This window comes from Cydia fagiglandana, chromosome 1 (assembly GCF_963556715.1).
Source record: "Cydia fagiglandana chromosome 1, ilCydFagi1.1, whole genome shotgun sequence".
NCBI classification, from domain to species: domain Eukaryota; kingdom Metazoa; phylum Arthropoda; class Insecta; order Lepidoptera; family Tortricidae; genus Cydia; species Cydia fagiglandana.
This window is the reverse complement of record NC_085932.1, coordinates 10,844,185-10,869,173: the sequence shown is the minus strand read 5'-3', so window position 1 is coordinate 10,869,173 and position 24,989 is coordinate 10,844,185. Positions and strand designations below refer to the sequence as shown.

The window sequence follows — 24,989 nt, the reverse complement described above, 5'->3', positions numbered from 1 at the left end:
CCCAATAAAAACTGGTTTTTTTGTATGGGGACCCCCCCTATTTTTTAACTTTATTTTATTTTTAGATTTTTTCCTACGGTTACACACAATAACCAAGCTGGATTCCAAATTTCATCCTTCTAGGTCATCTGGAAGTAGGTTAGGTTTAGGTACTATAAGTCATAAGTCAGTCTTAAAATTTACGACTTTTTGACCTTCATACCTTTATAACCGTTTGAGCTAGCTTCATGAAATTTGGGCTTCTAGATATCCTTATGGATATAATTAAACACACGTAGTTTTATGTGTTTACGTCAAAGATGTTTTGAGTTATAGAAGGGTCAAAAGTGGCACCAAGTGGTTCGTGTAATATTACACTCGGCGCTGGCTAGCCAGTTCCTTTGCTTGAACTTGGCTTGACACGCTGCCGCGTGTCTAGATCTGTGATTTGACAGACTTCAGACTTGAGCGACAGCCGAGAGCGAGACCACTGTGTCAGCCAAGCTAGCAAGGGAATGGGAATCTCCTAATTTTTTTAGTTATATTGTGTACTACTGATAAGGTAGACGCGTCTTCCTGAATAACGAATACAATCAAAATTTGTCTAAGCTCTCGTTGTTCTGATTGTATAGATGATAGCTAACATCCAGTGATCTTTTTACGAAATGGAAATGGATACAATCGGCGATCAAGAAAAGGACCAAGTGCCCAAATACGGCCTGAAATTGGCTTTAAATCATGAATATCCTTTGCAAAGCAAACAAATTATTATACCAAGTGCTAAGCAAATGTTTGATATGATGCCTCTTACGACTAGGTGAGTAAAATTTATACCTATTGTAGTCAACATTTAAATTTTGTTGTAGACTGTTCGATAGACTTAATTATTTTATTTATTGCTCTAAATCCCAAAAGAAACTTTAAAATATTTATGTTCTTACATTGGTAATTACAGATATTTAAAGTATTATGTTGGTAAAAAAATAAGCAAGAAGAAACCGATTATGGACTATATTCACATGATATCTGCTCAAAGAATGTATGGTAAGTCATATTAAAAAGTGCATTTTTTTTAAATAGTTTCATAGATATATTTACTTTTACTTATGTCTATTTGTAACCTAAAAATTTTTTTTTTAAAAAGAGTTTGGTAAAAACCATGTTTCTCTTTTTTTAAATAAATTTTTACTATTTTTTTGTTAGGCTGCCCAATAGGAGGTATTGGCGGTGGCACCATTGGAAGAGGGTACAAGGGGGAGTTTTGTAGATTCCAGCTCTACCCTGGCATTTATGACCACATCACTGTGCCTGAATGCCAATTTATTGTTAATATAAGGAATACTAACAACGAAACAATATTCCAGTCGGTTTTATCTACTTACAAGTAAGTTGAATCTTTGATTGATGTTGTTAATCTTATCTACTTATTACTTATTTAGTAGGTATTCCATATAGAAAAAAACAGAGAGATTGCCAGCCATTCAACATTTTCATTAATTGTATACTTTCAATGGTAACTAAATTGGTCCCATATTGGTCCCTTAGGTGTGTATATTGGTCCCTTTAATACAAGTAATGTAATAAGCAATAGAGTCGGACCAAGCTAAGTTGGTTAGGATTGATAGCACAGACTTTGCAGGTGTTATTTTGTTTACTTATAGAGACCTTTATTTTGAACATGTTTGTTGATTTTTGATAGTAATTTAGTTTTGAATGTTTACTTAAGTATATGAAGTCTCCTTCAGTATGCCTGTCAGCAAAGGCCTTGCAAGTGTTAAGTGAACATCATGATTTCATAGAAGTTTAATGTTTAAAATAACACTTGTGCAGTCTGTGCCATCAAAATCGCTGCCAACTTAGCTTAGTCCTGACTCTAGTTATCTTACAGTTATTGTATTTTACCACTTTTATGACACTGACTGTGACATTCTAATTATCTCTAGCAAACCAAAGAAAGCTCCATCATCATGGGAATGGAATTTAAACGGAGCAGATTGTCAGTACACAGCACTTTATCCCCGAGCATGGACTACCTACGACCTCGGCAAGTATGGGGTTAAACTGGTGTGTCGACAAATATCTCCAGTGATACCACACAACTATAAAGTAAGTTGCTATTAAATGCTTCATCAAAGTGTAGTGGTTTTCCTGCTATAGTTTTAGAAAAACTTTATTTTGATCATTTTAATTTGTAACAAGTCCGTAATCTATAATTGCAGACTGCATACTATATTATTCTTTGAGTAGAGCAAGTCAATTGAAATGAGCCTAAACTCAATTGAGTTCATTAGAACCCTATTTGTGACTTAATGTTTAAATATGTTCCCTGACAAGTATATAAACAAATAAATACAAATAAACAAATGCTATACCACCAGCAGTATGGTATGCTGCAAACATAACTGACCCCCCCTGCAAACAAGTTTTTTTATGCACAAGGGTGGTCAGTTATCTCTGCCTACTGTACATTTTTTAGCTCAATTCAACACCAAAAAAATAGGTCAAGTCAATTTGCAAGATTTGATTACTGACAGACCAGGCAGATTAAAGACGAGAAAAAATTACATAAAAACGATTATAATTACATTCTTTTTTTTTTTTGCTTACTCCAGAAATTTAAGATTTATTAAACAATAAAAAGCCTTAAAATAGAAAATACAAACTAAAATTAAAAACTAAGCTTAAAAATAAACTATAAATAAAAAATTTGCCCCAAACATTCTTAAATATTCACGTGAGCATTTAAATATTAGGCAGTAACAACATTTAATAACCATGGAAGAAGCAGTGCATTACGTTGTATCATAATGCTCCAATCGTCTTAATTGGTTCTGTGTTCTTACTCAATGTAAGTGCCCTACATACTAATTACTTTGGCCCCTCGCAATTCTGTATGAAGCAGGCTTGTATTAACTAAGGTGCAGGGAGGAGCAAATTTCAACTAATCGAAATATTTGGGGCATTATCTATGAAAAGGGACCTTATTGTCGATGGCGCTTACGCCGTACAGCGTCGCGCAGCATTGTATTTATATCGCAGCATCGTTAATAATGGCGTAAGCGCCATCGACAATAAGGTCCCTTTTCATAGATAACGTCACATTTGATGAAACAACCAGTGAATCGCAGAATTCATCGGCGAGGCAAGGCTATAAGGTCAAATAAAACCCAGAACAAATTCGGGATCGGAATTATCAAACGCCCTGTCACTGCTATGCCATAATTCAAGATACATAACATAATGTTGTAGGAATCTGGGCAATCTGACCAAAGTATATTATGCCAAGGATATTTGGTATCAAAGCTTCTTCTGTTTAAGAAGTTAATTAAGGCGTTAATAACCAATATTGTGGTAACACTGAGGTAGCTGTGTTTCATTTAACAAGTCTGTATGATCTTGTGAATTAATCAATTCAATTAGATTTTTGTATACCTACAATTAGCACTAATTCAAAACATAATGCTAAATAGTTTTACGTTTTTTTCTTTAGACCAAAGTCTGACGCATACATATTCAAGATGATCAGAGTTTAATATTTTACGTGATGCCGTAATGATAAAAGACCACCAAGCTACCAAAAATTCACAAATTTAAAAATACCTACATAAAAAAGTTTATTTAAAAAAAAGTATAGGTATACAATTTTTTTTATTATGAACTAGGTATTTGCAGTTCTTCAGTTCAATGAGAATGTCCTCATGTGGACGAATCGTCCACATGTGTAGCTATAATATTTATAGAAGGAGCCGCTACATACAGATAATACAACCCTAAATACGGTTTTATTACAAATTGAGCGTAAAAATGCCCGGAAAAAACAAATCACATCGTATTTCCTTCCCAAAATTATTACTTATCTGTGATTTTTTATAGTATATCTAGTGCCCAAATAAGTAAGATAAGATAATGATAATGGACGTCATTAAACGCTATAGGTTTGGTCGAGTGGTAACAAAGATAGTACGAGTACCTACTGATGCACTTGATGCCCACTCTTTCCGATTCATTCCTTATGAAATTATAGCAGCACGTCAAACGTTACAAGAATCACATTTTTTCAACGATACATTATTGTATCTTATAGCTGCATTGTTGTAGCTTATGCTTTAAGTAAACGGTGGGTTTAAAGCTGCAATGATTTGGTACGCAGTATCGCCACATATAATATAGTCAACTGGAATTCCAGTCTCTCCTGTCCTCCCCTATCCTCCAGCCATACAAATGAAAAATCCAGAATTAGTCACTGTGTAATATGGCGATTAGCCAGTTTCAATGTTTAACAGTAACACTTTGGTTTACTGCAACCAGTGTTGGCAAAATATCAATTCGAATTGACGATTGACGATTGAGGATTGACCGATCAATTCGAATTGACGATTGACGATTGACGAAACTAATTCTAAATCTACTGATTGAAGATTGACGATTACTAATCGTTAATTCGAATTGACCGGTCAATCCTCAATCCTCAATCGTCAATTCGGATTGACGATTACTTTGTATGTACACCTAATGTCCTTTTTATTTAGGCCATTTTTTGAAACTGACCAAATGCGTTCCGAAGCGGTGTCCGAGTTTACCAAAGGTTCCGAAACATGTTTCTGACGGCATTATGAAGGATGTCCTTTTTGTAACATTTTCGGGACTTTCCTTGAAATTAACCGATAGCGTTCAAAATCGATATCTGAGGTGCCCAGGTTTCAATACTTGTTTCCGAGGGAAATATTGAGAGATGCCCTTTTTTGGGACATTTCTAGAAAATAGAAAATACAAAATAAATAAATAAAATAAATAAAATAAATAAAATAAATAAAATAAATAAAATAAATAAAATAAATAAAATGAATAAAATGAATAAAATGAATAAAATGAATAAAATGAATAAAATGAATAAAATGAATAAAATGAATAAAATGAATAAAATGAATAAAATGAATAAAATGAATAAAATGAATTAAATGATTAAATGATTAAATGAATTAAATGAATTAAATGAATTAAATGAATTAAATGAATTAAATGAATTAAATGAATTAAATGAATTAAATGAATTAAATAAATTAAATAAATTAAATAAATACAATAAATAAAATAAATCAATACTGACATCAGGAACATGTTTTCGAACCTCTGGGAACCTCAGATATCGAATTTAAGTCCAGTAAGTAAGTCCCAAAAACTTACACCTTTGAAAAGTAATCTTAGGGACTATGGTTAATCTAGATTGAGAATTGATTTAATCCGAATTGAGGATTGATGCGTTAATTCAAATTGATTCAATCGGATTGACGCGTCAATCAGAATTGATTCAATTCGAATTGATCAATCCGGATTGATCAATTCGGATTGACGCGTCAATTCGATTGATCAATCCGGATTGATTTAGTTCAGATTGATGCCAACACTGACTGCAACATAAACGCATATTGCTTGTGTCAGCGCAACCTAACGTGTATACAGGGTGATTCAGGAGACGTGAGCAGGACTAACACTGCGCATTTTGTAAATTATAAGCAACTGTTTCGTATCAGTATTTGTGAGATTAACGTTAATTTTCCATACGTGTTGAAAAAAAAAATTAATAAATTTATTTACGACATGCATGGTCACCCTAAAATTAGAATACTAAACTACCGATATTCCGTGTCAAATTGAATGTCATCACTGTTTGACACTTTATTTTCTTCATAATCAAAATGCTGTCATTACGGTTAAAGAGGTTTTATGTTTATTAATTAGGTCTTGTAGGGTAACCATGATTGTAGAGAGTTAAATTTGCCCTCACCAAAAAGATAAAAAATAGGAAAAAGTGTCGTTGTTTCACCTAAATACGACGGTGATCGATCAATTATCAGTTACTGATTGTGCAGGATTAGTCCTGCTCACGTCTCATGAATCACCCTGTATATAGGCAGGCATTTAGAGAATAAACGTTCTTAAGTTCTTATAGTATAAGATACACTCACATAAGGTGTTTAACTTCTACTCCCATCACCCGCTCGAAACAATATGTATAACAAGTCCAATCTTGTTATTTGATATACTAACTTACGAAAGTATTACGTCGCAAGGGTAGTTGACTAGGGAGATGACTAATACACGAGCAAAGTATGCGTAAAGAATGAACGTATTTATTTAGATGTTTGCCTATTTTATACATGTTTAGTTATGCTTACACAAGCAATATGCGTTTATGTTGTAGTAAACCAGAGTGTTACTGTTAAATACTAAAAGTGGCTAATTGCCATATTACAACTGAAATTGGACCTATAGTGCAGGGAATAGAGTTGATTTTGGTTTAGTTTGAAAATATGACTAGTGAACGGGGTCGGCAACGCTTAAGTGGCTCCTGTGGTGTTGCTTATGTCCATGGGCGACGATGACCGCTTCCCATCAGGCGGCTCGTCTGCTCGTTTGCTGACTATTACATAAAAAAATTTAACAAAACAAAACAAATACGACTATTCCAATTGAATATGATTTAAATTTCATCGAACTGAATAAGTACTATAGGGAGGACCTTGGGCCTTAGGAGGCTATGTCACCGGCATTACCAAATTATTAACAAGGGACGTCCGGGGCCATCCCTTTATAGTGCACACTTAGATATAATACGGCAAAAATGATCGCCCTACCCTATAACCAGAGCTCGGATAGGGTGAGCTATTTGCCTTATAATTTGACATGTCTTCGCTCACCCTATCCGAGCTCTGCCTATAACATTTCTTTTTGTATTTTTTTCTTCTGTTGTCATTGCGCGCTTTTGTGACTATGATTGGATGGAAGTTTGTTATTAAAGCTGGAAATTAAGATCTGATTGGCCGAAGTGCGAAAAAAGTTTGTAAATAAATTGTTAAATTGCAGGACAGTAGCCTACCGTGTGCAGTGTTCGTATTCACCGCGACCAACGTGAGTGAAGAGCACCGACATGTCAGCATCACGCAAACCTGGACCGAAATACCACTCAAGGCGAATAAGAAGAAGAAGCATTTAGGTCAGTATTGCACAATATGTTTACAATGTACCCCAGGCTCCTCAAACTTGCCAGCTTTATGGCCGAGATGACGCCGGGAAGTTGATGATGATGTCTATCGATATCTGTGTACTGAAAAACTTGTTTAGGTAAACAACTACATACTTCCATAAAAAAAATTACCGCCTACATAAATAATAAAATATTTAGAATCATATTTTTTTAGGATTGCAGTAGGTAAATAATAAATAAATAAATAAATATTATAGGACATTCTTACACAGATTGACTAAGCCCCATGGTAAGCCCAAGAAGGCTTGTGTTGTGGGTACTCAGACAACTATATATATAATACACAAATACTTAAATACATAGAAAACACCCATGACTCAGGAACAAATATCTGTATCATCATACAAATAAATGCCCTTACTGGGATTCGAACCCAGGACCATCGGCTTCGCAGGCAGGGTCACTACCCGCTAGGCCAGACCGGTCGTCAAGTATTTAAATATTAATAGACCGGGAGATAGTGACACATTTTACTGGATCATTTGTACCAGTATGGCGGTTCGTCAGGGGTCTAAGCACGTAATGAAGGAAAGAAAAATGATGGTCATAGCGCTGGTACCGGCGGCCCAATCGCGTGGGCGTTAGTCGAACGTGTCGGATAAAATACGAGTGTCGAACGATTTGTACCACAAAAATCCTCGTATTTTCCGATAGTCCATAAAAAGAAGTAGGCGGTAGCGTAATGCCATACTTCTCCGGTGTGACTTACAGCCCGCCATACTGAGGCGAACACATTAATTTAAAAAAAAACAATTCAACCATTTGTACCAAGCTAATTTTTGCACAGGTGATCATCGTTGAGCAGCCATCAGTGGCGGATTTGCAGTCTTTGCCGCCCTAGGCCCCAAGCCTTGTAGCCGCCCCTTTCTCAGCATCAGCACCCATCATATTGACTACATTTAGATCAGGGAACGGAAAGATATATTATAGAGGGAAATGCTTGGGACACATTTTTTACTTAGTAACTTTTTTGGACTCGTTAGGAGGTGAACATATCAAAAGTTGGGGGGTTTGGTTTGAAGGTCAAATGTTTCGGTTTTTCGCTTATTATATCTTAGAAACTATACGGCCGCAAAAAAGTTAGAGTTTGTCGCGTCACCTCGTTTTGAGAGCACTCCCCTGAGTGCCGCAGCCAGTATCGGAATCCTTGGTGTCGACATTTCGAGTGAAGTCCAGTTCCGCGGTTATCTAGAGGGTAAGGCTAAATTAGCCTCCAAGAAGCTCGGTGTGCTCAACAGATCGAGACGGTATTTCACACCGGCCCAGCGCCTACAGCTTTATAAGGCGCAGGTTCGCCCACACATGGAATACTGCTCTCATCTGTGGGCAGGGGCACCCCAATACCAGCTTCTCCCTCTGGACCGCATCCAACGAAGAGCGGCTCGAATTGTCGACTGCCAGCGGCTTTCGGAACGGCTTGACTCCTTGGCGCTGCGTAGAGATGTGGCATCGCTCTGCATTTTCTATCGCATGTATAACGGGGAGTGCTCCGAGGAATTGTTCGGATTAATCCCTGCCGCTTCTTTTCGCCATCGCCCTACGCGACAACATTACCATCTTCATCACTTGGATGGTTGGCAGTCCTCAACTGTGCGTTTCTCCAGAAACTTCCTGCCTCGCACAGCCAAACTGTGGAATGAACTGTCGCCTGCGGCATTTCCGGACCGATACGACCTTCAAACCTTCAAGAAAAGAGCGTACTCCCATTTTAAAGGCCGGCAACGCGCTTGCAACTCTTCTGGTGTTGCGGGTGTCCATGGGCGGCGGTAATCGCTTACCACCAGGTGATCCGTCTGCTCGTTTGCCTCCTATTTCATTAAAAAAAAAAAAAAAAACGTCCTTGTGACATGATCATAGGAAGGTTTTATGAAAAAAATAAGCAAATACTTATTCATTTTAAGTGACAGTTTTACCAATAACATTGACTTTCATGTACCTATAGGTGAACCAGGATCTATTGAGGGTGCGCCATGTTACGGAAATTTGTTGGTACTAATTTCTAGCAATGGCAACAATTTTAATAATAGACAACATCTACCCTCTATGATAGTTGTCAATATTGACAATGTAAACATTGCTTTGTCTAGTTTCGTGTGAATTATTATTAGACTGCAATAATTATGCCGAAAGTTTTAGATTTTACAGAGAAAAAGTTGTAAATAGTGTATATAGTTATTTATTGGAAAAAAAAACGTGCGGGAGAGGAATTTCTTCCATTAGAAAACATAACGAAATTAGCATCTGAATTGACGGGTAAGTTTCAAACTTATGGACAAATGTCACTATAGTCAGGTCGTCACGATTTGGTTGATGTCTTGTAATAATTTGATTTAGAACATATTTGGTACGTTAAATAATTTAATTTGTAAAATTATCAATATAAATTCTTACTTATAACTCTTGCTTACTTATTGACTTTACGCTATTCATTTTATCTAAATCGAGTCAGCCATTTAAGCGTAAAAACTGAAGAAATATCCAAAATCCAAACTTCGCACTTATCAAACTTCGCACTTATTAAAGTTGTCGGAATAAAACAAAAATCATCTGCCAATTTCCATTGTCCCCACTATACAAATTGTTGCTATATAAAATTCAAAACGAGCGCCCTCTTGACAATACTCCCAAAGTTCTGGTTTACCTATACAAAAACATTAAAAACTATTTTCTTGAATAACTGCTAAACTATTTATCCTAAAATTATAAAAAAATCTGAGATTCTTACAATGAGCTCTTTGATTTGATATGTAACACGATATAGTTTGAAAAACTTTATTTTTAAATTTTCTCATTTACACCCCAAAATATGGAGGCTATATTTAAAATTCATTTTCATCACACTCGCTCAGTAAATGTGGAATTGCACGTAGGCGTAGCGGGAGTTATAGAAAATTCGTTTTCCCTAGGGAGTCATGAAGTTTCTAGTGCCATAATTAACAGTTTTTTGTCTTTAAACTTATTTTTTGTATCGCAAGTGTGAGGAAAAACATTGTGTGTATCTCGGGGCGTAATAATATTGCAAACCTTAGCCTATAAATCGCTCCGGCAAGCCGTCGCGATTTAACTTACTCTCGTTTCCAATATTCAACTTACGCCCCATGTTGCACAATGTACTATTATTTACGTTACACGTCCATCTTTGGGTCACAAACTTACATATGTGTGCCAAATTTCAACTTAATTGGTCCGGCAGTTTCGGAGACCTCTCTCTTCCCCTGGCTCAAGGGCTACGGCCGGGGACTTTTGATATGTTCACCTCCTAGATAGTTCAAATAAAAATAGGTATAAAGTCAAAAATTGTGTTGCAAGCATTTCCCTCTATAGGTATTTTTTTGAGAATTTGTTGCCTGGTCTAATTTTGAGTTATTTTTTGTTATATACAGCGAATTTTTTGTCACAATTTGCCGCCCCTAATATCTTGCCGCCCTAGGCCCAGGCCTACTGTGCCTTATGGGAAATCCGCCACTGGCAGCCATTCATGGACATCACCATGCCATACTCTTCGGACGGTTCCAAATGGCCGCCAAACCGCCGCAAGGGCGTTAATTTTTTTTTTTTGCTAAACGATTTGTACCAGTATGGCATTTAAATTTTTGGAAAGTATTTGATAAAATGTGACCGTTATTATAATTGCCATACTTATAGTAGGGGGAAAAAGTGCTGCCATACTTGAAAAACTTATTTAATCGACACGTTTCAAAAATACGACTATGTATACGTTAAATATTTTTTTACAGCATGGCATCATCATATTCTGTTTGTTTGTATACAATTATACCTAAAAAAAAATATTTCAGATTATAACTACGGGGCGGACGACTGTGAGACTTAGGCCAAGACTTAAAACAAAAAACAATTTTTTGACGATTTGTACCAGTATGGCATTTGGATTTTTGGAAGTTATATGATGCAATGTGACCATTATTATATTTGCCATACTTCTAATAGGGGGAAAAAGAGGCACCATACTTGAAATAAAAAAAAAAATTGTACACATTTGCCACCGCCTACAGGTATGGCATTATGAGATTTCCATTTATGATCACACAGAAAGTCTTGAAAAAAAATTACAAGATGGTACAAATCGTTTAGCAATAAAAAAAAATTAACTCCTTTGCGGCGGTATGGCGGCCATTTGGAACCATCCGAAAAGTATGGCATGGTGATGTCCATGAATAGCTGCTCGACGATGATCACCTGTGCAAAAATTAGCTTGGCACAAATGATTTAATTGTTTTTTTTTAATTAATGTGTTCGCCTCAGTATGGCGGGCTGTAAGTCACACCGGAGAAGTATGGCATTACGCTACCGCCTACTTCTTTTTTATGGACTATCGGAAAATACGAGGATTTTTGTGGTACAAATCGTTCGACACTCGTATTTTATCCGACACGTTCGACTAACGCCCACGCGATTGGGCCGCCGGTACCAGCGCTATGACCATCATTTTTCCATCATTTTTCTTTCCTTCATTACGTGCTTAGACCCCTGACGAACCGCCATACTGGTACAAATGATCCAGTAAAATGTGTCACTATCTCCCGGTCTATAAGCGACAGTTACAGAATGCATGTTTATGTTTATTTACCTACTAATAAAGCAGATTTGTTAATGCAGGTGTCAAATTATCATCAAATGAACGATATGGGATATCCGATAACATTATCACTGATTTAGCAATATTAAGTAGATATTATAGATTATTATATCACAGTTGTTAAGTAGGTACGCTTATCTTATCACGTAATATTTTAATTTACCTACGCCACGTGGCGTCTGGTGACACCTTAGCTATTAGCAACCATCATAGTGGTTATTTAGATCGACACAAATAAATTATGAAAATAACCTTCTCAATCATCATTATTCACAAATGGCAGTTATTGAAAAAAAATATTACTACAAAATCGAACGAGAGATTCGAGCTATCTTCAACGTCGTGTAGTTTAATCTGGTGATAACGTAAAGATGAAAAATGCTTTATCCTGTCCTTATCACGTGATAAAGGTGACCATGAATTTTGGATTGTTTCGAGTAACCAAACCTGAGGGAGTTGACCCAAAATCTTTGGTTTTCAGAATATCTAAGGGCTCACTTATTATAGAAGGCGCGCGAACTCGCATGCGATTTTAGTTACATTGCGCACCATTGAGGTTACATCAATTCAGCTGACCGATCAAATAACGCAATGTAGCAAAACTAACATACGAGTTCTCGCACCGTCTAAATGAGGCCCAATTCTATCTAACATCTTGCATTTATCTTTTAAATTGACAGCAAAATTAGAAATGGAGAGGTATTCAGAAGAAAACACATGTGGCGTATCACTAGAGCAAAAAGTGGGCGAAACATCGTGCACATTCACTGTGGCGAAGAAAAAAGACGAAAAGGAGACTATTCACGAAGGCTATTGCCTATGGAACGCGGCCAAGACGTCTAGCTATGTGTGGGAATGTCTTAAGAAGCATGGCAAGCTCGGGCCGGACCCGAGTCTCACGCCGCCACCGCCGAAGGTCCCGGATAAGTCGGAAGGAAAAGTTGAAGAAAAGAAGGAAAAGCCTAAAAAGATTTACAAGTGTGAGTACTGGCCAATACATCATACATATCTTTTAATTCTCGCTAGGCACAAGTTATTATAAAAACGTTTTATTGAGACGGGTGACTAAACCGGATTGGCCTTATCAAAAGATCGGATTGACTGTAAGTAGGTAACGTTTATTGTCACGCGCACATTAGGCTTTAATTTTTTTATAAATACATTTCGAATGGTCGGAATCTTATTTTAAAGGCAAGAGCCGCTTTGTATTATGCATAATTTATTATCAATATAATGAATAAGCGTATTTTTACAGGTGATTCCATAGGACTATCGAGCGTCATATCCCTGGATCCAGGAGGGACGGGAGCGACGGAGTTCTGTCTCGCCTGGGACATGCCTATTATTAAATATAAGAAAGACAAAAAAATTCATAGAAGGTAATATTTAGAATATGTATAAGTTCGAAGCGCTTTGTTAATCATAAAATTATACTTTACTGATTTTAAAAGGACCAGCACGATGCGAGGACACCAAGTATATTTAGATATTTACCATCATATTTTCACGAAAACGCACGAATGTGTCATGTGTCATGCTATTACAGTCAGCTGAGTCAGCCTCAGTACAAACTGTACTGAGGTTGACTGAAGTAGCATGACAAATTTAATATGAACGTTTCCGAGAAAATACGATGGCAAAGGATTATGCACTATATCTGTACAGTCGTCATCAGATATATCAAAGCGGGAAAGTTACTCACAAAAATCTGGACACGCCTCTATTGTCAAGGCACTATAAAATAGAGTGCGTGTTCAGATATTTTTGAGCACCTCGGCCGATATATCTGATAGCCACCCTTACCTTTTCACATATAACTAAAGGTTGAACACGCCAAAACTGGGGCACACAAAATGTAGTACAAAATTATAATAAAAGTGAAATAGTACATTATTGTCGAGGCTCGGAAGTAGCTACTTGCAGGCTGAGGATTCGTTTTAAACGGACGACCTTGGGAGTCCGTTTAATTGAATCCGAAGCCAGCAAGTAGCCTTCCAGCCGAGTCATATATAGTGCTTTTCTCAAAAATGGTGCAAGAAATATAAATATCATAGAAATATTTTACAAAAGCAACGTTCTTACATATATATTTTGACAGTAATAAGCCCATGCCGCCATTTTATTTTTTTTAATAAAAAAATTGAAGTGTATTTTTCTGCCAAAAATACGCCAACCTATTTGAGACATCTAAATAGTCGCGGTACTAATCATCTGTTTGGCTGTTTAATGGGCCTGTGCCTTCATTTGATATGGTCATTTCAACTTTTAAAAAGTTTGGAACTCGACAAATAATGGAATTTGTATACAACATTGCAGTCCCAAAATCGAGACTGCAATGTTTTTAACTTTTTAATTTTTGACTGACCATAAACTACGCGCTTCGCGACCTAGTTTTTAGACGGCAAAGTCGACTTTGCCGTCCATTTTTGAGAAAAAGTATATTATGTTTTACACATTTAATAGCATATTTAACGCTGTTTAAAATAACATTCCATATTTTAGATTTGGTCTACACAGTAAGCCATTTTTCTAACTTTCCTACGTACACGGCTCATAAGACTTTGCACCATGTTAATAGAACACTGTCTTGACGCCCATGTCCACATCTTTTGTAGTTCAGGGACCGATTTTACTCCGCCGCCTTTCTTTTTTAAAATTCCCTTCATAATACTCCAGTACTCTTCAACGGGCCGCAGTTCCGGACTATTTGGGGGGTTGCACACTTTTGGTACCACCACGATCCCATTTGCAGCATACCATTCCATCACTGGTTTTGAGTAGTGGCAACTGGCTAAATCTGGCCAAAACAAAGGTGGTGAGTCATGCTTTCTTATGAAAGGTAGCAAACGTTTCTGCAAACACTCTTTTCTATAAATATCGCCGTTTATTGTCCCGGTAGTAATAAACGGCCGACTTCTTTTCCCACAGCTACATATTGCTTGCCAAAGCAGGTACTTTTTTGGAAATTTCGAACGTTTTTTTAATTTACACTCTTCAGGGGCGTCTACTCTACTTAGGCTGGTATAGAACTCTTGCCCAGGAATTTGTTTAAAGTCACCTTTTATGTATGTTTCGTCGTCCATGACGACGCATGCAAATTTGGTTATGAAATTCTCATAAAGTTTTCGAGACCGTTTCTTCGCGGATGAGTTCTGTTTCGAGTCTCGATCTGGTGCTGCCTGGGCCTTATAACTCCTTAGGCCAGCCCTACGTTTCACTTTTTGAACATAGGACTGAGACATTTTAACTTTTTTAGCAACATCGCGAGACGAAATCTTAGGATTTGAGGCAAACATGTTCACCACCTTCTCGTCCTTTTTTTTATTCTTGACACCCTGCAAGCCTCCACTTCCTGGCTTCCGATCTATTGTTAGGTGCTTACGGAACTTTTTTAATACGCGACAAACCGTAGATTGAGGACATTTCAGTCGTTTCGCGATATCTCTGTAGCTCAGTAATGAATTTTCTACGTATTCGTGCAAAATTCGCTCGCGTTGTTGATGTTGTTTGCTCGACATTTTGACAACGAATAAACATAATTTAAAAAAACTTGATAACATTATAGGCCAGTGTCTTGTGACCAAGTAGGTGCCATAAAAGTTTGTATATATCTATTATTTGCATAGCAATAGTCGATTGTACATGCCCCAGTTTTGGCGTGTTCAACCTTTAGCTAATGAGTTTGAAAAATTTAATTGGATTAAAGCAATGTGGTATCCACAGATATTACACAAAATACTTTGGCAGCGACGGCATAGCCGGCGCCAGCATCGCCGCCTACGCGCTTAAGAATTATAAGAACTGGGAGAAGCAACTCGTAGAGTGGCAGGATCCCATTCTCACTAATAGGTATTTATTATCTTATTTACTGTGCAATATATTTTTATATTTCAACGTTTACTGCGTTCTGTTTATAGACAAACTGAGTCAGTTGTTAGTAGACAGTTGTCATGATCACGACTTTTTGTCTAGGCCTTAGAGTGCATGTTCAAACATATACATTTTTTATGGTTACTGAATCTACTGTGGAGACTAAACTTGTAAATTAATCAACTTATGGGTCACGAATTAAAATTTGATAATCTGTTTATTTGCCGAAAAACCCTTGGTTACGGGTACTTAATAAATTAGTTGTGTAGTATGACTTCTATGTTTTCAGTAATATACCAGACTGGTTAAAAGGTGCCTTAATGAACGAGCTTTACTATATCGCCGACGGCGGGACCATTTGGTTCGATGTTGCTGAGGAATTCCCCGAAGGCGATCCTAGGTGAGATTATCAACTTTATTCCGTTATGATAAGGATTAAATTTAAGTATTATTTTATTATTTTTTACCGCTCTGGACCGACCAAAGTGGCGTGCTCTTGTGTTGGCTCTTGGTTGGCTAAGACTCATTTTGAGTTATCGCGCCAACCAAGCAAGTAAGTAGGTAAGTAAATTTTATCAAGTGGTAAATACTTTTTGTGGACAAGGGGCATTTGAATGACAGAAATAAACCACAATTTGGGTTAAAATGTGACATCTAGAATACTATCTCTTAAATTGGAATCTGTTTTTAATGCGTTATGCAGATGCAAACTGTTGACCTTTTCAACAAGGTACATATACTTGGTCAAGCAGATCTTGTCAGTAGAAAAAGGCGGCAAATTTGAAAAAATGTAGACGCGAAGGGATAGCTTCTCATAGAAAATTTGAATTTCGCGCCTTTTTCTACTGACAAGATTTGCTTGGCCATCATATTTGTAATTTTTTGTTTCAGACGCGACTTCGGTCTTTTTGGTTATTTAGAGGGGCACGAGTATAGAATGTATAATACGTATGACGTACACTTCTATGCGTCGTTCGCTTTAGCACAGCTGTGGCCTAATTTACAAGTAAGCTATTGTATATTTTATTTATATTTAAATAATAATGACCTAGGTTCTCTTTTCTACTAGTATTGTCGTAGCAAGAGAGAAAAAGATAACAATACAACCCCAGTGGTCAATTTGGTTAAATAATAATATATCTATATTATATGTATAATGTCTATCATGCCTTGTTACTCTGTCTCTGTCATATGCGGTTTATTAATTTTTAACAGATTTTCCCTAAATAAAGATTTACTATGAAACATGACAGTTGTTGTTGGATTACTAATTACTAAAACTCAAATTAATTTACTGATAAAAAAATAAAAAAAACATTTATTTCGGACGATTCAATACATAGTTGTCAGTAACAAGTACAAAGTTGGTAGCGTTGTTGTTAATATGTTCATGTATTTCCAGGTAGTATTACAATATATGTTCCGCGACACCATAGCACTGGAGACGGAGAAGTGTAGGACGTCGCTATACGACGGTAAAACCGTCAAGTTCAAAATAAAGGATTCCATACCGCACGATTTGGGAGATCCAGGTAACATTGTTTATACTTGTATTATTAAAAATATCTCGGAGACCGAGCTTTGCTCGGAAAACGTAAAAAAACTCAAAAATGTGCGTTTTCTCATAGATAAGACCAGATCAATTTATCGCCCCCGAAAACCCCCTTATAGCAACCTTCATCGAAATCGTTAGAGCGGTTTCCGAGATCCCCGAAATATATACACATATAAATAAATATACAAGAATATCTCGTTTAAAGGTATTAGATATATATGTACATATATTCCGTTTTAGTCCATAGTTTTATACACAGGCTTGAGTGCGTGACTGTTTCCTTGTGCTCGACTCCATCCTCCTAACAATATAACCTAGATTACATTGCATGTACGTACAGAAGTAGGTATGTCATATCTCTGTATGTACTGTGTATTACAAACATTTCTCAAAGAAAGTATTTATACTGTCAGGTACGCTGGCTTTCATAAGGCTTACGCGTTTGTGTAGCTTGTACTAACTGAGCGAACTTGGACCTTCGGTGCTGATAGACTTTATTTCGTTGCAATATGGTCTACAGACAGTTACGAATGATTTCTAAGAATTTACTTATAAATGAACACGACTTAAATGATAATAAGGTCTTGTATACTTTCTTTTACCAATGCAAAATTGTACATGATACACGTGTGATTTGAGCGCTAGGTTCTATAGTAAAAAGGCTGCAATTAAATGATAAATATCCTTTACAGCGGATGTGCCGTTCTCGAACATCAACGCGTACAACATCCACGACGTGAGCGAGTGGCGCGACCTCAACATCAAGTTCGTGCTGCAGGTCGCCCGGGACCATCGCCTGCTGCGGGCCTACAGCGCGCCCTTCAACACCGACAGGTACATACTAGCAGCACAAGTTCTCGAACATCAACGCGTACAACATCCACGACGTGAGCGAGTGGCGCGACGTCAACATCAAGTTCGTGCTGCAGGTCGCCCGCGACCATCGCCAGCTGCGGGCCTACAGCGCGCCCTTCAACACCGACAGGTACATACTAGCAGCACAAGTTCTCGAACATCAACGCGTACAACATCCACGACGTGAGCGAGTGGCGCGACGTCAACATCAAGTTCGTGCTGCAGGTCGCCCGCGACCACCGCCTGCTGCGGGCCTACAGCGCGCCCTTCAACACCGACAGGGACATACTAGCAGCACAAGTTCTCGAACATCAACGCGTACAACATCCACGACGTGAGCGAGTGGCGCGGCCTCAACATCAAGTTCGTGCTGCAGGTCGCCCGCGACCATCGCCAGCTGCGGGCCTACAGCGCGCCCTTCAACACCGACAGGTACATACTAGCAGCACAAGTTCTCGAACATCAACGCGTACAACATCCACGACGTGAGCGAGTGGCGCGACCTCAACATCAAGTTCGTGCTGCAGGTCGCCCGCGACCACCGCCTGCTGCGGGCCTACAGCGCGCCCTTCAACACCGACAGGTACATACTAGCAGCACAAGTTCTCGAACATCAACGCATACAACATCCACGACGTGAGCGAGTGGCGCGACCTCAACATCAAGTTCGTGCTGCAGGTCGCCCGGGACCATCGCCTGCTGCGGGTCTACAGCGCGCCCTTCAACACCGACAGGTACATATTAGCAGCACAAGTTCTCGAACATCAACGCGTACAACATCCACGACGTGAGCGAGTGGCGCGACCTCAACATCAAGTTCGTGCTGCAGGTCGCCCGCGACCACCGCCTGCTGCGGCCCTACAGCGCGCCTTTCAACACCGACAGGTACATACTAGCAGCACAAGTTCTCGAACATCAACGCGTACAACATCCACGACGTGAGCTAGTGGCGCGACCTCAACATCAAGTTCGTGCTGCAGGTCGCCCGCGACCACCTACGGCCCTACAGCGCGCCCTTCAACACCGACAGGTACATACTAAAATATTGTATATGTACACTCAGCAGCAGAAGATGCCAAGCGGGCGAGGTGTTCAAAATAACCTTGACGCGCTCTTATTCTTTTAACAACAGCCGATAACTTCAAACACCGCACTCGCTTAGCAACTATTGCTGCTCAATGTACATATATTTTCATTTGTCATACATAACGATGGAAAGCTGAAAGATGAATCCTAAGTAAATATCACTTTTGGTCGACTTCACGATGTTTCATTAATCTGAGTCACGGACTAAATGTGAAAATCGTTATATACATATCTCTATCGCTCGAATATGCAATAAAGCGATAGAGATGCAGATAACGCTTTTCGATTTTTCGACGTTGGCGGTAGACCCTCCGGCACCGCAAAGTGTAACGCTTACAAAGAGTGCTAGGTTAACTCACATTACAATTAATTTTAAAATTCTAAACCTCAAGCACTGCTATTGAATTGCTTTTTAACAGTATGAACATTTAATTCCTAGAACAAAGAGGAATAAAATGTACTGAGAACAGATCGATAACATCGATGCAATCGGAATGAGCGCCTTCTGCCAGTCGTCTTATATGTATATGCCTGATCTAGCATTTGATGAGGATCCTAATAAGCTGTTGTACCGTGATACGTGATGGTCGTTGGCAACCCTGGGGCCAGGTACCGGTCGATGGCGTACATCGACGACGTGCGCGCGGGCACGGAGGACGACCTGTACGCGCGCGCCACGGGGCAGGCGGCCGGCGCCGGCGAGCCCGTCGTCGCCGCCGCCGCCGCCCCGCCCGCGCCTGCCAGGCCGAAAGACATTCTCGACCTGCTCTACAGGTGGGCTAGCGGGTGGCCGGTGCTAAGTGGAATGGATAGGGTGCGGTTCGGACTTCGGTCGCTCTAGGAAAGCTTTTTGAAATGTGTTATGCCCATTGACAATCCCGATCGACAGGCCAACATTGGTATCTTCTTAGTCATGAGTGTTATTGATCGAGGCGATCCATTTAAACAGTACTATTTTAATTGGCCTGATGACAAATTTTGAAATCCCTTTTAACACGTGGAGCGCCCTACACAGACACGTGTGCTGGTAACTAGTATAGGAGTTCCATACTACGGTAATTCTGGGGCGCTCCAGGGGTTAATATTGTCGGTACACTTGTATTGGTTCCGAAAAACACAATATTTCAGCTACACTCATAAGATTTAACATAAATAATTGCATTTTATTATAGCCAGTTTAAACCTCGCGCGAAAACGCCTCGCACGCCATTTGTGACGTCATAAATTATGGTGGTAGACATTGCTTACATACTTACAGTTACGAATTTCCCTTGAATCCGAATGATATTGTTAATGCACCATATATTACGATTAGGGATGATAAATACATTACAAAAATTGTTCACAATAAGTCATTTTATTCAAAGACTCTCACACGGTTGCAATTTAAGATGAATTATTTAGATACATGTAAATTTTGAGTGAAAATCACCGAGCGCCGGATTTACTTTTTAATTTTTTCTAGTTACGACAACCAACATGGCAATGATAGTTCCGTTCAGCCAAATAATTAAAAAAGTTTTTTGGGGAAATATCGTACTATTTAGCATTTTATTTATATAATATCAAATAAATATTTACTTTATATCGTGTAATAATATTTTTGGGACGTAATAAATGTTTAGTGGCGAAACAATATTTTTTTTGAACCTTCAAACTCTTTGGCGAGTAGATACGTAATGGATTACAGTCAATGAGGTTGTCTATGTTGCTCTAAGAAATATTTCATGCATTGATGACGTCAACTCTTACGTCGCCTCTGATTGGTGTTTCAGTCAAAATGGCCGAGTGGAGAATTTCGCACTTTTATTTTATTGAATATATTAATAATCCTTCAGTTTATACTGAGATTGGGCCATATTTTAGAATCATATTAACATATACGTTTCTTTGAAACCATTATTTCCATGATTCTTTGTTACTGTCATCAGGCCAATTCTAATGACTAAATTCCTTTAAGGATTGTCTTACTTATTGGCAGTGGCGTAACTATAGGGTTCCAATTAGGGTAGGTCCCAATTTGATTGGCCTCCATTGCCCCCCATTTGCCATGAGCCGTGGTATTGTTACGCCCCTGGTTATTGGCCACGGTTGAACGGTCCATACCCTGTAACACACTCTTAAGAAAAACAGACGGACAGGACGGCTAATACGAAACTATAACAGCGGTAATTTTAGGCTTAACCCCTAACATGTTGTTTGTATAATACATTCCTTTTGTATATATTAGAGAAACATTACACCAATGGCGGGTGACGGAGTACGAATTGCATTCTTCATTAAGAAAATACCCAGATTGCTAGCGCAAGTCACTTAGTTACTTTTTGCAATTAATTAATTATTTTTTTGTCTATTATTATTTTTAAATTTGAATAAACAGTCGTAAATAAGTAACGACACAGTATTAATTATTTAGTTTAATTTACGAAATATGTCCATCTCACTTAGCTTTTCCGGCATACCTACACATTTTATTAGTGTTACTATAATATTTATTATTCCATTCATTGTTATTTTCTAATTGATTATGTAACGCTTCATATTTCATTTATGGATTTATTTCAATCGCTTTTCATTGACCAACACAATTCCGACCTTATAACAAAGCTATAAAGTTCACATCGCATAACACTGGCCATCTGCTACCAGCCAGTACCACTGCAAGTTGAAGAGCGTGCTCCTCTGTCCAGGACGGTGGAGGAGCCCGAGGAGCTGGAGGAGGCGGAGGCGCCCGAGCTGGGGGCGGCGGTGTGGGACGCGCGGGCGTACGTCACGGACATGTACCCGGCGTGCGCCGCGCTGGTGCGCCGGGCGGCCGCCGCCTGGGACAAGGACGGAGACGGACTCATTGAGAACGGAGGCTTCCCTGATCAGACTTATGACGCTTGGGTCATGTCTGGACCTAGGTACGTTCGATTGTTTTGTATTTATATTTGAATAGCCAAAGTGGCAATGGGTTAGGAGTTAGAATTAATTTGTTGTTTTACAAATGTTTGATATAAAGACTAACAACAACCTTGTTGCATTAGAAGAAGATTAGATTTCCATTAATATACTTAGGGTAGGTCTTTTTATAAGTAGGTAATTATGTAAGTAAACCATTTATATATTTCGATCAATTATTTGTTACCGTAATTTTATTATCACCGCAAATTTCTTAAACAAAAGAGCGAATCTGGTTTCTAAGCTAATGAATTACATTTTATTTCGTAGTCGTATCATATCGGACTAGGTACATTTATTCTCTTTGTAAAGAATGGCTACAAATAATCTTATTTATTTGTGGTGCAGCGCCTACTGCGGCGGACTGTGGCTGGCCGCAGTGGCCGGTGTGCTCAGCATGGCCCGGACGCTCTCTCTAGAAGAGGACGCGGCGGAGTTCTCGAAGCTTCTCGAGCGGGCGAAGGCCGCCTTCGAGGAGAAGCTGTGGAACGGCTCCTACTACCGGTTCGACACGAGGCCGGCCAACGAACGCGTCCTCATGTCCGATCAACTTGCCGGACACTGGTAAATATTACCGTCAAACATTTATTAAATTCCACATATACATTTTTAAATTGAAGAAGAAGAAAAGTGACTGGAGGTAATGTTCAGTCATTTTTAAATCCTTCAGCTTGAATGGAAAGCCTTGTCCAACCAAGAGGTCCACTTGGTTGCTTACCATCCTCCACCATCTCCACCTTGCCGGTTATTGGGTTTTCTAGATTATCACTCCCGAATATCTCGTTATAGTAGTTTGAATTGAAACACATTATACTCTGTGTCTTTAGGTATTTAAATAAAAGTAAACAAATAATTTGTAAATTTTCGGGTACTTATTACATTTACTGGTTAACCGCCCAAATACAAAACCGCCTGAATCTGTTACTGTACGACCTGACTTCAACCTAAATTATTTGATCATGTAATGTTTTCATCTACCCTCAACTGGGTTAAGGAGCCATTTGAGGGTAGATGTTGTTAACTTTTATTTAATTACCTAAAGATACAGACTATAGATACCGTTATCGAGTTCAAACTTTTTAACTTTTTTATTGTTAATATTTTAGGTTCCTCCGTGCTTCGGGCTCCACCGAGACAGTATTCCCCGAAGCGCACGTTCGCAAGGCACTGTGCTCCATATACGAGAACAACGTGCTCAAGTTCATGGACGGCAAGATGGGCGCCGTGAACGGGTTCTCGCTGGAGCGCGGCCGCGCCGACGCCACCGCGCTGCAGAGCGGCGAGGTGTGGGTCGGCGTCGTGTCCGGCCTGGCTGCCACCATGATCTACGAAGGTAACATATACTTTCTACAACATGAATTAGGATATATGTTGATGCATCGCTGACTCCTCCGGGTCGTTCAACAATGTTATTCACATCTTATTTTGAGTTAGATTTAATATTCTTATCATCTTCATCTTCCTCGCGTTGTCCCGGCATTTTGCCACGGCTCATGGGAGCCTCGGGTCCGCTTGACAACTAATCCCAGGAATTGACGTAGGCACTAGTTTTTACGAAAGTGACTGCCATCTTCCAACCCAGAGGGTAAACTAGGCCTTATTAGGATTAGTCCGGTTTCCTCAAGATGTTTCCCTTCACCGAAAAGCAACTGGTAAATCTCAAATGATATTTCGTACACAAGTACCGAAAAAAGTGTCGGGGTTTCAATTTCAACCCACAACCTCCGGATTGCAAATCGCATGCTCTTACCGCTAGGCCACCAGCGCTTCGCAGCAGTATTAATATTCTTATATTTTATAAATAATAAACATGTCAGACCATTTGTAAATTCTATTGCATCAGGTCTAGCAATGCTCACTTTGACGTGTTGCAATATACAATCATAACTATTTCGTTTGTCTTAGGTATGCACGAAGAGGCGTTCAAAACGGCCGGTGGTCTCTACAACACGCTGACTCAAATGGGGCTATCGTTCGAAACCCCGGAGGCTCTCTACGAGAACGGCAACCATCGCTCCATCGCCTACATGCGGCCCCTTGCCATATGGGGTATGTACCAAGCCATAATAACCACACCCCCGGTCCATACCCCCATGGCCAACGGACAAGTTGCCAAAGAGAATCATGTCAATGGATTATAGTCAAAAATAAGTTTCCGAAACAAGGTTGTGTTGTTTCACAAATTTATAATGTACGTATCGAAGTTGGGTTTGTTTAGATGACGTTTTGGATACGGGAGTTAATTATCACAGCAAAGGATTAAAGAGGAGAAGAATGCCAATTACTGAATGATAAAATTAATTCACAATGAAACCTAATTGACTGGCATCAGCCAGTCAAAGTGATAAGGTAAAGTTAGGGACTGCACTTTAAAAAACCATGTTCGGATTGGATATTTTAGTGACATAAGTTGCCTTGGTCCTTTGCTGTTATAGCCGCTCCCTAGTCTGTTTGTCGTGTTGTTAAAATTTGTATGCGAGAAGTGTTAAAATTGTTATTAATTGACGAGGTTGTACGATTTGATACCGATGACTTTAAAATTCATGTTGAGTATACATATTTGAGTTCCTTATACTTCAGTCTTCTAAACCGAAATAAAATATAACTACCTATCTTAAATTAAATTATAAATGACAATGTATTTTAACAGTCGATTATAAATAATATCATTTATACCTAAACAAGGCAAATATACTTCTGCACCCAATTGCTCCGTAAACTCCATTTCTAAATCACTACGTAGATTTAAGTAGCTAAAGAGTCGACCGTACCTATACTAATCAAGTGCATTTTTCTAAATTCAATTAGTGTCGATGTAGATACCTATACACTACGTATATGTGATATTTATATTATATTTTTGGTGAAACGATCGTTTTCAACTTGCTTTATTTACTTGTAGGTATGTGATATTGTGATGTTTAAAGTCAAACCGAACCACACAAATATTCAGATGTTTTAGTGTTATATTTTTTTGTATTTATGTCGTCGAACGTTGTTTATTTACGAAAATTTGAGTTACTTATCATCTGATCATTTAACTATACTTCGTTTTTTTT

At 38.6% G+C, this 24,989-nt stretch overlaps 1 protein-coding gene across 1 annotated transcript; it reads left to right on the top strand.

Annotated features, from left to right (window-relative positions):
- Positions 1-458: 458 nt before the first annotated feature.
- LOC134664002 (non-lysosomal glucosylceramidase) lies at positions 459-24,173 on the top strand. The gene is made up of 17 exons (XM_063520570.1): positions 459-796; positions 935-1,023; positions 1,183-1,363; positions 1,923-2,085; positions 6,844-6,973; positions 12,302-12,601; positions 12,877-13,000; positions 15,345-15,470; positions 15,781-15,891; positions 16,383-16,497; positions 16,894-17,023; positions 17,739-17,880; positions 19,597-19,761; positions 21,678-21,893; positions 22,279-22,494; positions 23,037-23,263; positions 23,836-24,173. Exons 1-17 carry the CDS (start codon positions 645-647, stop codon positions 24,069-24,071), a joined length of 2,823 nt encoding a protein of 940 aa, XP_063376640.1. The 5' UTR covers positions 459-644; the 3' UTR covers positions 24,072-24,173.
- Positions 24,174-24,989: the final 816 nt, after the last annotated feature.